The sequence below is a fragment of the Hypanus sabinus genome, chromosome 25 (genome assembly GCF_030144855.1).
Source record: "Hypanus sabinus isolate sHypSab1 chromosome 25, sHypSab1.hap1, whole genome shotgun sequence".
Taxonomy (NCBI): Eukaryota; Metazoa; Chordata; class Chondrichthyes; order Myliobatiformes; family Dasyatidae; genus Hypanus; species Hypanus sabinus.
In genome coordinates, this window is record NC_082730.1 from 4,216,155 (window position 1) to 4,229,000 (window position 12,846).

Genomic DNA, 12,846 nt, shown 5'->3' on the forward strand with positions numbered 1-12,846 from the left:
GCTCAAACAATGCTCCTCGAGAAATTGTTGTGTGTCATCTATGGATTTAAATCACTTAAACAATTTATCAGGCAGAACAACCCTTAAACGAATGGGGTATAGCAGAGCCGGTCGGAAATTCCTTTGATATAATTCTGACATCACCGATTTGAAAGTCAAGCTTTCTTGCATTGCCTCAGGACAATAATCTTTAACCAGATGAAACTTATGATTTTGATGTAAAATAATTCCTTTCTGACGAGTAATTCAAATTAAGCGCTCTTTAGTACTCACATAGTGAAATCGAAGAATCACAGGGCACGGTTTTAACTCTTTCAACAGTTTTGGTCTTAAATCCCGATGGTTATGGTCGAGTACCAGAGAAGAAGTAAAGACCACCGAGCCAAAGGCCTCCATTAAGAACTGAGAAAAAATTTTAGTAAGGTCCCTGCTCTCAACGTCTTCACTGAGTCCTATTATTCACAAGTTCTGTCTGCGACTACGACTCTCCAAATCAATAACCTTGACTTTATACTGCTCCAATGTATGAGCAGCTGAGGTTAGTTTCTTTTCCAAAGAATTCAGTCTGGAATCTCTGTTTTCCAGCTTCACTAAGCTCTGAAATTTGATGTTGCTGTTTTTCGTCCTCCTTTTTGAGTACTGCCAGTTTACCTTCATTCTCCTTTAACATTACTTTCTCATTACAGAATCTCTTATCAAGTTTTTCATCCAAAAGATTGGAGACAGCCAGCAAAGTGAGTTGAGGCTGTTTAGGTTGTTCGAAGACACCTTCTTTCTTCCCATTTCCATTACCTTGCCTTACGCTAATGCCTTTCTTCCTTAGTAGTCATTTACGGCGATTAACATTCAGAATTCAAACATATATAGCTGTTAAAAACACTTTGATATAGATAATAAAATGGTGGTAAGGAAATTGAAAAATGACCGGAGCAGAGCCAAAATGTGACCTAGTCCATCTAGCGCCACCAATAGAATCCAGAATGAGTCATAAGTCTGAGGATTGAGATTGATTACGAACACAGCAAAGGGTAACAGAAATATTGTTGAAGAAAGCAAAAATGGAAAATTGAAGGATATTAAGAACAGACTGTGAGAGCCAAAATCAGGAAATGAAACAAACATAGCAGCAGGTACAACTGTAGTTTCCTTACAGACAGAGGTTGGTCTTTGCATTGGGGAATAAGGACCAACGACATAGGCAGGAAGAGGGATGAGGTCCTGAAGTGTGAGTTTCGGGAACTAGGCAGAAGGCTGAAGAACAGGACCTCAAGGGTGGTGTTCTCAGGATAGCTGCCAGTGCTGCGTGATAGTGATGGTAAGAATTGGAGAAGATGGCAGTTGAATGCGTGGCTGAGGAGTTGGTGCAGAGGGCAGGGTTTTACCTTTTTGGATCATTGGGATCTCTTCTGGGGAAGGTGGGACCTGCAGAGATTGGATGGGTTGCACGTGAACTCAAGGGGGAGCAATATCCTTGCAGGTAGGTTTGCTTGCATGGTTCAGGAGGGTTTAAACTAATTTGCAAGGGGGCTAGGACCCGCAGCGATTGAGCAGTGAAAGAAGTGCATGGAGCAGCACCAGATCTAGCATATAGAGAGGATTTGAGGACAGAGAAACAGAAGAAAGGGTGTAAAGGTAGTAAGGTAGAAGGGCTAAAGTGTGTACTTCAATGCCAGAAACATCAGGAACAAAGGTGATGAACTGAGAGCTTGGGTACATACAATAGTGGTCATTACGGAGACTTGGCTGGCACCAGGGCAGGAATGGATTCTCAAAATTCCTGGATCTCAGTGCTTTAAAAGGGACAGAGAGGGGGGGAAAGGGGAGAAGGGGTGGCATTACTGGTCAGGGTTACTATTACAGCTGCAGAAAGGGTGGGTAATGTAGCAGGATCTTCTTTTGAGTCAGTATGGGTGTAAGTCAGAACAGGAAGGGAGCAGTTTGTCACAGTATGTTGACAAGTCGACTAGGGGGAATTCCATACTAGATCTAGTATTTGGTATCGAACCGGGTCAGGTCACTGATCTCTCAGTGGGTGAGCATCTGGGGGAGAGTGATCACCGCTCGCTGGCCTTTAGTACTATCATGGAAAAGGATAGAATCAGAGAAGACAGGAAAATTTTTAAGTGGGAAAGGGCAAATTATGAGGATATAAGGCTAGAAGTTGTGGGTGTGAATGAGATGATGTTTTTGCAGGGAAATTTACTATGGACATGGTCGATGCTTAAGGATCTCTTGCAGGAAATTAGGGAAAAATTTGTCCCGATGAGGAAGATAAAGATTGGTAGGGTGAAGGAACCATGGGTGACAAGTGAAGTGGAATATCTAGTTCGGTGGAAGAAGGCAGCATACATGGGGTTTAGGAAGCAAGGATCAGATGGGTCTATTGAGGAATATAGGGTAGCAAGAAAGGAGCTTAAGAAGGGGCTGAGAAGAGCAAGAAGGGGGCATGAGAAGTCCTTAGCGAGTAGGGTAAAGGAAAACCCCAAGGCATTCTTCAATTATGTGAAGAAGAAAAGGATGACAGGAGAGAAGGTAGGGCTGATTAGAGATAAAAGTGGGAAGATGTGCCTGGAGGCTGTGGAAGTGAGCAAGGTCATCAATGAATACTTCTCTTTGGTATTCACCACTGAGAGGGAACTTGATGACGGTGAGGACAATATGAGTGAGGTTGATATTCTGGAGCATGTTGATATTTAGGGAGAGGAGGTGTTGGAGTTGTTAAAATACATTTTGATGGATAAGTCCCCGGGGTCTGACAGAATATTCCCCAGGCTGCTCCACGAGGCAGGGGAAGAGATTGCTGAACCGCTGGCTAGGATTTTGATGTCCTGGTTGTCCACGGAAATGGTACTAGAGGACTGGATGGAGGCGAATGTTGTCCCTTTGTTCAAAAAAGGTAGTAGGGATAGTCCAGGTAATTATAGACCAGTGAGCCTTATGTCTGTAGTGGGAAAGCTGTTGGAAAAGATTCTTAGAGATAGGATTTATGGGCATTTAGAGAATCATGGTCTAATCAGGAACAGTCAGCATGGCTTTGTGAAGGGCAGATTGTGCCTAACAAGCCTGATAGATTTCTTTGAGGAGTTCAACAGGCATATAGATGAGGGTAGAACAGTGCATGTGATCTACATGGATTTTAGTAAGGCATTTGACAAGGTTCCACATGGTAGGCTTATTCAGAAAGTCAGAAGGCATGGGTCCAGGGAAGTTTGGCCAGGTGGATTCAGAATTGGCTTGCCTGCACAAGGCAGAGTGTTGTGGTGGAGGGAGTACTTTAGGATTGGAGGGGTGTGACTAGTGGTGTCCCACAAGGATCTGTTCTGGGACCTCTACTTTTTGTGATTGTTATTGACGACCTGGATGTGTGGGTAGAGGGTGGGTTGGAAAGTTTGCAGATGACACAAAGGTTGGTGGTGTTGTAGATAGGGTAAAGGATTGTCGAAGATTGCAGAGACACATTGATAGGATGCAGAAGTGGGCTGACAATTGGCAGATGGAGTTCAATCCGGAGAAGTGTGAGGTGGTACACTTTGGAAGGACTAACTCCAAGGCATAGTACAAAGTAAATGGCAGGATACTTGGTAGTGTGGAGGAGCAGAGGGATCTAGTGGTACATGTCCACAGGACCCTGAAAGTTGCTTCACAGGAGATAGAGTAGTTAAGATAGCTTATGGGGTGTTAGCTTTCATAAGTCAAGGAATAGAGATTAAGAGACGCGAAGTAATGTTGCAACTCTATAAAACTCTAGTTAGGCCACACTTGGAGTACTGTGTCCAGTTCTGGTCGCCTCACTATAGGAAGGATGTGGAAGCATTGGAAAGGGTATAGAGGAGATTTACCAGGATGCTGCCTGGTTTAGAGAGTATGGATTATGATCAAAGATTAAGGGAACTAGGGCTTTACTCTTTGGAGAGAAGGAAGATGAGAGGAGACATGATAGAGGTGTACAAGATATTAAGAGGAATAGACAGGGTGGACATCCAGCGCCTCTTCCCCAGGGCAGTGCTGCTAAGTACAAGAGGACATGGCTTTAAGATAAGGGGAGGGAAGTTCAAGCAGGATATTAGAGGAAGGTTTTTCACTCAGAGAGTGGTTGGTGCATGGAATGCACTGCCTGTGTCAGTGATGGAGGCAGATACAATAGTGAAGTTTAAGAGACTACTAGACAGGTATATGGAGGAATTGAAGTTCTTGGGTTATATGGGAGGCAGGGTTTGAGGGTTGGCACAACATTGTGGGCTGAAGGGCCTGCAATGTTCTGTACTATTCTATGAGCTGTAGAGGAAATAAACCGTGTCTTCTTGTGTGTCTTTGTGGAGGACACAAAAACCTGCCAGAAATACAGGATAGACAAGTGTTGAATACAAGTGTAGAAATAAAATCAGTCAGCATCAATGATGAAATAACATCATAAAAATGGATAACTGACACAGGCCTGTTGATCTCCATCCCGGAGTTTGTGCCAAGATGTCAGTAGTGTTACTCAACTTTCCGGTTATCATCTGCCAAACTCTACAGTTTCAGGAATGGTTCCTTCAGCCTGTTTCAAAAAGGAGGGAGAGAGAGAAAACTGGGAACCACTCACCTCCCCAGCTGACACTGGGAGTGGGGGCAATGTTGGAATCTGTAATAATGGGTGTGAAATCATGCTGAAGAGGAATTATCACAAAAATTCAACAGACTGGTTTCTGATGTTGTGGGTCTGACATGTCACTAGCGTAGGAAATAGACTAGGCCTCTATTCAAATAGTTCAAAATAAGTTTTATTATCAAAGTGCATATCTGTCACCACATACAACCCTAAGATATTTTCTCTTCAGGTATACTTAGCAGATCTATAGAACAGTAACTGTAAACAGGATCAATGGACAACAAACTGTGCAAATGGAAGTATGAATGAATAGCAATAAACAACCTGTTCTTGGACCTGGTGGTGCAAGTCCTGAGGCACTTGTACCTTCTACCTGATGATAGCAGTGAGAAAGAACTTGGCCTGGGTGGTGAGGATCTTTGATTATGTCGATGATTAATGTAGATGCTTTCAGTGGCTGGGGGGGATTTTATCCCCGATGTACTGGACTGAATTTGCTAAATTTTGTAGGACTTTCACTCAAATACATGGTTCCCATACCAGGCCATAATGAAACCAGCCAGCATACTGTGGGAAAACATTGGGATTCTCCCGTGAGGAATTCTTCTTTCATTGATTGTTTTCTAGATATTAAAAAGATCAAGGAAACGGGGAGAAAAAGTTTTAGCCACGATCAGTTGAATACGTTGTGTGGTTCAAAGGTAGCACGCCCGCTTCCTGATCCTGCTCGTCATGTTGACACGAGCTCGGCAAAGTGTTTGTGAACCCGGATCACACTATGGAACAACAGAGCAGCGAGTGTGAGTGTTTGCATGTGTGTGTGAGTGTGTGAGTGTGTGCGTGGGTGTGAGTGCATGCATGTGAGTAAGCATTGTAATTGTGTGAGAGAGAGAGAGGGAGAGAGAGAGAAAGAACGTATCACACAATGGGAAACTTGAGTAAGATGTATGTGTCACAACTATGAGTTGTTTTTAAAAAAGAGAGGGATTTTTTCAGTTCTATGTGGATTGTATTTTCCCAGTGTCACCTCATGGGCATGTAGTGCTCCTTCGATTGTGAACTTTTCATGTCTAATTGTTTGTCTTTGCACAAAGTAGGTTTTCAGTTTGTGTTGTAAGTGTCTCATTTGGGATCACAAAGATTGTAAAACTCTCTTTGTATTGATCACTTTTATTCAATTTGGTTTGACGTGCTTTCTCGATCACTATGTGAGTTGAACAGAGCAGGAGACTGTGCTGTTGATAAGGATGCCTGCTTCAAATCTGTCAACCATCTCTACAGTAGCTGTTTCGATCAGGACAGGGTTGTGTACACACTCACACTTCCTTGGGTCAACAACTAGATCTTCTGTCTTGATTATGTTGAGGTCTGTGTTGTTCTGACACCATGACAAAAGCATCATGATCACTTTCCTGCAGAGTGAACTCACACATATGACCTTCAGTAGTTTGTTTAGATTTAGACAAGTTCAGTTTGTACTCCTCCTGGTTATTGAGACCCCTCTCTGCTTCCTTGTTACTCCTCTTCAACCTTCCAGAGTTCCCTGCATTGGGGTCCCCCTCCCAACCCAGTTTTATCAAATTTAAAGCTCAGTCTACCTCCCTTGTGATTGGATTCAGTCTGATCACAGTCTGTCCTAGTGGAACTGTACTCACCTTCTCCAGTACTAATGCCAATCCCACAGGGACTAAAAGCCACAGCAGGGTCTGAGTAAGTCCTCGCTGATCCCATCAACTGTGTCATGATGTGGTTATGGGTTGGGTAATAATACAAAGATTAAGACGCTTGTGGTCATGTATGTGAATGTAACCCGGTTGCTCAGTGTCTGGGGAGATTTTACACATTGCAGCCACTTATTGATAACATCCTGTACCTAACAAAGTGGCCGCTAAAGGTATGTTCCTGGTCTTCTGCTGATGTCATGCATCATGATCTGCTCCATCAGCACTGTTGTAACGTGTGGTAATTTGAGTTACTGTCACATTCCTGACAGCTTGAACCAGTCTGGCTATTCCCCTCTAGCCTCTCTTATAAACAAGGCACTTTTGCCCAAAGAAATGCAGCTCAATTTGTTTTTTAGTTTTAATCACCACTATCTGTAATATCTGGAGATAGATGTGTTGAAAATCCCAGGAGATCAGTCGTTTCTGAGATACTCAAACCATCCCATCCGGCATCAACAATCATTCCAGAGTCAAAGACACTTAGGTCACATTTCTGATGTTTGGTCTGAACCTCATGACAATGTCTGCTTGCTTTATGCATTGAGTTGTTGCCACTGTTGGCTGATTTGGTATTTGCATTAATGAGCAGAAGTCCAGTTGTATCCAATAAAGTGAACATTGAGTGTGTTCCAGCCACAGCCCTGCAGTGGATTCAGTGACCAGCATCTCAGTGTGGAGAAGCCATCGAAAGTGAGACAGAGAGAGATACTGTAGGGAAATCGTACCTTCAACCCATTGAGTCTCCATTAACCAAACCACCTGTTTACACTCATCCTACATTAATGGTGTCTGGTCCAGATGGCATTCCTGGCCAAGTACTAAAGATCTGTGTGGTCCAACTAGCAGGAGTATTTAGTACTTGCTTCACTGTACAGCCGCACATGGCCGGGAAATGGGTTGGAACCAGAGAAGTTGTCCCAAACAAACTCTGATACATTTGTTAAAATCTCTTCATCTCCATCATATGAGACCAGAGATAGAAGCAGTCAGCAGTTCAGGTCACATTGTGGAATGAGAAAAGAGCCAACATTTCAACGGATTCTGCCCGACCTGCTGAGTTCATCCAGGATATTAACCAGAATGTATAGATGTGAGCTATTGAACAGGAAGCCTGGTCCGGTAGGTCAGGTTGGACACCATCTCCATACCACATCCAGCTAGATTCTCTTACACCCTTCTTAAGCCAGTCACCCCTAGTGGGGCAAGGCTGTTGACAGCAGCTCACTAGAGACCTCTATCCATCTAAACAGGGAATTCTGACTCTCCAGGACAACAGAAACCTGCCCAGAAACTGTAGCATTGGACTGTACACCATCTTTGCTCCAAGGTCTTATGAGAAGTGGCAGAGTCCTCAGAGACGGACCCTAACTGCGACTTCACACTCACCACCTCACACTGGAGATCCAGGCAGCAGGTGAGGGTCGGACAGTGCAGTGTGTACAGGAGCAGCCGGTGCAAGGAACCCCCTGGGGATGGGAGGTGCAGCCGGTGGGACATTTCCCAGAGACGGCTGAATTTGTGCTGAACCAGCTCTGTAGGAGAGCTTGGGGACCCAGGTCCAGTGACAATTCAGTCTGAGTGGTGGTCACCTTGTGTCCGATCAGTCGACCTCCTGACCCCTGCACACCCACAGTGAGGGTATCCCTGTGACAGATCTCAAACCTCCATGAATATGTCTGTGACCACAACCCCCACCCGACCATTGATACCTGGCTGCAGGCTGAAACTTCATTTCTCCGGATTGGGTACACAGAGTCTTGAGTCCTGATGAAGGGTCTCAGCATGAAACAACAGGAACTTTGTCTTGCTTGTCTCACAGGGCTGGGAGCAACATGATGGGCCGAATGTCTTTCTCTGGTGTCTTTGATTTTCCCAGGTGTGATTCCTCTTCCTATCACTGACCTCACCTATGGACTGTCTTGTCTTGTCTCCTCAGCTGGGACTGCGGTTCCCCCCACCACTGTGACCGGAACTCAGGGACACTCGGTCTCCTTACATCCTGGGATCCCAGTCGGACCGGACATTCCTGAGGTTCATTGGATTCGGGTATCGCCCAGAATCAAGATTGTGACGTACTCGAATGGGAACATCATGTACTTCAGTTTCGATCAGTACAAGAACAGGATCACATTCCATCCCGGGAACCTCAGTCTGGAAATCCATGATCTACGGAGAAATGACTCTGGTGATTATGAGGTGATTTTTACAAGACATTCAGGACATGAAAATAAAACAAGAGTGCGACTGGAGGTGTACGGTGAGTGAGACACTGCGGAGGGGCCACCAGTTCCTGAAACACCCCTAATGGATGGGTGAGGGCAGATCCTGTGTGTTTCTCTGTTTACTGAACCCCACTAACTACCCGTGGCTGGGGCTGGGCTCATGGTTCCAGTGTAGTGAGTCTGGAGGATACACCCGCCACATCCACAGAGGCTGAGTCAGGAGCCGGGAGGGATCGAACCAACAATGGGGAATCTCATGTGTCTGAGACTGAGGGAGCTCAGCACACAGGGAGAATGGACCTGGTGTGAATGGGCTGGACAGTCTGTATCTGTGGGTCTCAGTTACACACTCTACCCCAGGTCAAAGGCCTGGTCTGTCATGTTCAGGGATCCCAGTTATCCCATCTGTTTCCCAGGACACTGCTTGATAATTCCCACAGACTGAGGTCTGAGCTCAGCAAGGTGTTTATTCCTCAGCCTTCATGCTGTGCTGTGCTGAGTGAGACCCTGTGTATTCATTACACTGAATATAGTGTCCCAGTGAGTGACACAGTACACGGACACAACAGCACACTCACACACAGCAATATGGTTCCTGACTCACTCTGACAGTAATATCACATTCACAATAATCTCACTCAGCAGCGTCTGACTGAGAAACCTTCTCTCCACTGTTTGAGCGCATTGTGTAGTTAAGGAATATCACAAATATTAACCTCAGCAACAACCCATCTTCAGACATGAAGGTGGATTGCAGATTGAATGTAAAATGCTTCTCTGAGCAGTAGTTTTCTTGCAGCTGTAGGCTGGAGTTCATTGCAAACCAGACAATTCCATTTAACATCCATTTTGTGTGTCTGGAGTGTGGGTGTGAAGAAGGGGGTGTGTAAAAACTATATGCAAGTCAAAGGAAGCATTGTAGATACATTAAATCTATACAATTATCCTGCATTTACCACTGACCTTTAGCATATAAAAATATCATATAATATTGTGTCGGGAGGCCGTTTCCTCCAAGATTGTCTGAATATGATGCCTGCTGCTTGTTTTTGTTGAATAAGACATTTCTATATCCACCAGCTTTGGTGTCTCTCCGGTGAGTTCATGTTACAACATCCTCCATCCCAGTGTTAATGTTCACCATTAGAGGGAGGAGAACATCAAAACATGGGAAATAGAACACAGAAGATCGAAAGTCATGAACATGGGTTGAAGACAGAGACCTCCTCTGGGATCAAGTCGGGGGAAAGTAATTGAGGTTTACAAAATTACGAGGGGGATAGACAGTGTAAATGCAAGCAGGCTTTTTCCACTGAGATTGGGCCAGAGCAGAGTTAGAGGTCATGGGTTAAGGGTGAAATGTAAAATATTTAAGAGGAACATGAGGAGGAACCTTCACAATGGGTGCTGAGCACACTGTATAGACTGCCAGCAGTCATGATGTATGTGAGTTTGGTTTGAAAATTTGAAAGAAATTTGGATAGGTACAGGTATGGAATGGTTCTGTTGGGCTATGGTTTTGGTGCAGGTTGAGTGACAAGGCAGATTAAGAAATCGACATAGACTAGATGGGCTGAAGGGCCTGTTTCTGTTCTGTAGTTTTCTGGGACTCTATGACTCTCTGAATCAGATAGTAGTCAATGAAACCTTTCAGCCAATTAACCTGTTCTATACATCAGCTCTATGAAAGGATGGAGAACTGCAAGTTCTGCATCAGATCCAGCTGGAGACGGGCCCTTGTCTATACACTGGTCTCCACTGGAATAGTGTCAGAAGTCAGAATCAGTGTATCAGAGTGGGAGCAGGATGGAGAATCAAAGTGACAGCCTCTAGAAATTCTGAGTCACAATGGTGCCTGAATTGAAACGTCCCTCAAGGTGGTCGGTGACACTGAGTCTGGTTTCTCAGTGGAGAGAAGGTCACCGTGTGAACACTGAGTGAGTTCACTGAATTGGGAGTATACGTCAATCTCTGTTTCATTCCTTTGGTGCCCTGCATGGAGGGAAGGGAAATGGTTTTGTGACACTTCCTCCTGTGGATGTCCAGAACGTGGTGTGGGACATGGAGTGATGGGAGTTGTGGATGTGGCAGTAGAGCAGAGCAAGGTGTTACTCAGGGAGAAACTGGTCAAAATATGTAAGAAAGAGGAAAGGGAGTGGAATGTAAGTCTGAGGATAGTGTAAACTAAATGGGTAAAGTTACTCGAAGGTATTCTAAATGACCAAGCATAGAAGTATTTGGATTGGGAGATAGTTGAAATGTCTCTCTGTGTGGTAGGTTGTGTCTAGATTTTTGAGGAGGATATCGGAAAGTTGATGAAGGAAAAGCAGTTAAATTTGTCTACATGGACTTTAACAATGTCCTGCATGGGATGTTGGTGAAGAATGTTTATTGCCTTGGCATTCAGGTTGAGGTTGCAAATTGGATTCGACATCGGCTTTGCAGGTGATCTACAAGATGGTTGTCTCTCTGATTGGAGGACCGTGATTAGTGATGTGCCTCAAGGATTGGTGTTGGGTCCTTATTTGTTATCTCTATCAGCAATCTGGATGACAATGTGGTTAACTGGATCATCGGGTTTGTGGATGACACTGATTGGGGGTGTATAGGACAGTGAGGAAGACTATCAAAGCCTGTAGAGCAGGAATAATGAGCTGAAAATTAGCAGCTTGAATTTAATGCAGATGTGTATGAAACTTTGACCCTTGGGAAGTAAACCAGGCTGGAACTTAAATAACGACCAGTCAGGTACTGAAGTGTGTAGTAGAATTGAGGGATCTGGGAATACAGAACCATAATTTCTTCAAAGTGGTGTCACAGGTAGATAGGGTCATAAAAAAAGCTTTTGGCACATTGGCCTTCATCAAATCAAGGGATTGAGTACAGGAGTTGCAATGTGATGTTGAAATTTTATAAGACCTTGGAGAGGACTAATTTGGAGTATTTGTGCAATTCTGGTCACCTATGTACATGAAAGGTATCAATTAGATTGAAAGAGTGCAGAGTATCAGGACTTGAGGACCTGAGTTATAGGGGAAGTTGGGGGAATTTCTTCACCCAGAGGGTGGAACAAGGTGCAGGTGGAAGTGTTGGGACCAGGTTCGATTTCAATGTCTAAATGAGATTTGAATAAATATTGGGAGGGATGTGGAAGGCGATGTCCAGATGTAGGTCAGAGGGGCTAGTTATGGACTAGATGGACTGAAGGGCTTTTTTAGCCACTGCAATGCTCTATGATTCAATGCAGTCTCATTGAAAGGACCAGGAAGTATAGATGTTGATCCACTGAAGTTGGAGACCAGTGGGGTTGAAGGAAATGGCCAGAGGAAACTTATCCTTGCTTTCGGTGGGAGAGGGTGTGAGAACAGAGACGTAAGAAATGGAACAGGTTCTCAGGGCCTCACACCTTCATCATAATCTGGGCAGGCAGACTGGAGATTGAGAGATTGACAGAATAGAATGGGCTGTGTCTTGTGTTGGACCAGATTCAAGGCAGCTCAGGGCTGGGGCTCACTCAGGTTTTAGGCTTTGCAGGGATTCAGGGACCACACAGAGGAGGAACAAAAGACATGGAAATGGAGAGAATTCCTGGAATAGAGCACTATAAACAGGACATGATGGAGAGTTTGTAGATGAGTGTGGGTTGTGTTTGGGAAAGAGGGTGCAGCACGTGGGAACTTGCTTCAGCAGCAAGTGACTGAACAGCAGGGTGAGGGAAGGTTTAAATCGTTTGGGTAAAAATGAGGTGGGATTGGTTTGAAGTTTACTCTGGACTGTTGGGGATGGGACGAGGGCGTTGAGGATCGAGCTGTCCACGATGATCTCCTTTACTCATCTTCTATCTCTCCCTCACGCCCTCAGAGCCTGTGTCAGGAGCAAACATCATGGTTCAGAACATCACCGGGACCTGTAACCTCACCCTGACCTGCTCTGTGACCTCTGGCAACCCCACCAGTTTCAGTTGGTGGAGAAGGGGAGATGTTACAGGAGACAACGGCAGCCATCACTTCTGGAAACACGGAGAGACGATACAGGTTCATTGCACAGCAGAGATGGAGGATGTGGTGTACGGGTGTGAGGCCAGCAACCCCATCAGTGAGGACACCGCACAGGTCCGGCTGGGGAACGTCTGTAATCTGGACACATGTAGTGAGTGTCAGAGGAAGGAGTTGGGATTTAGTTATCTCCCCATCCCAGGACTGTGAGATGGGACAGCTTAGAAGAGCTTAATAAAAACATAAACATTTACAGCAGATTACAGACCCTTTGACCCACAATGTTGTGCTAACCATGTAACCTACTCTAAAAT

The 12,846-nt window shown here is 44.9% G+C and overlaps 1 protein-coding gene across 1 annotated transcript in view; it reads left to right on the forward strand.

Moving 5' to 3' along the window:
- The window catches only part of LOC132380871 (uncharacterized), an 85,407-nt gene that overhangs the window by 26,031 nt on the left and 46,530 nt on the right, over positions 1 to 12,846 (forward strand). The window contains exons 7-8 of the mRNA XM_059949789.1: positions 8,252 to 8,572; positions 12,399 to 12,686. Coding sequence (XP_059805772.1) covers positions 8,252 to 8,572; positions 12,399 to 12,686 — 609 coding nt within the window. The remainder of the gene's footprint in view (positions 1 to 8,251; positions 8,573 to 12,398; positions 12,687 to 12,846) is intronic.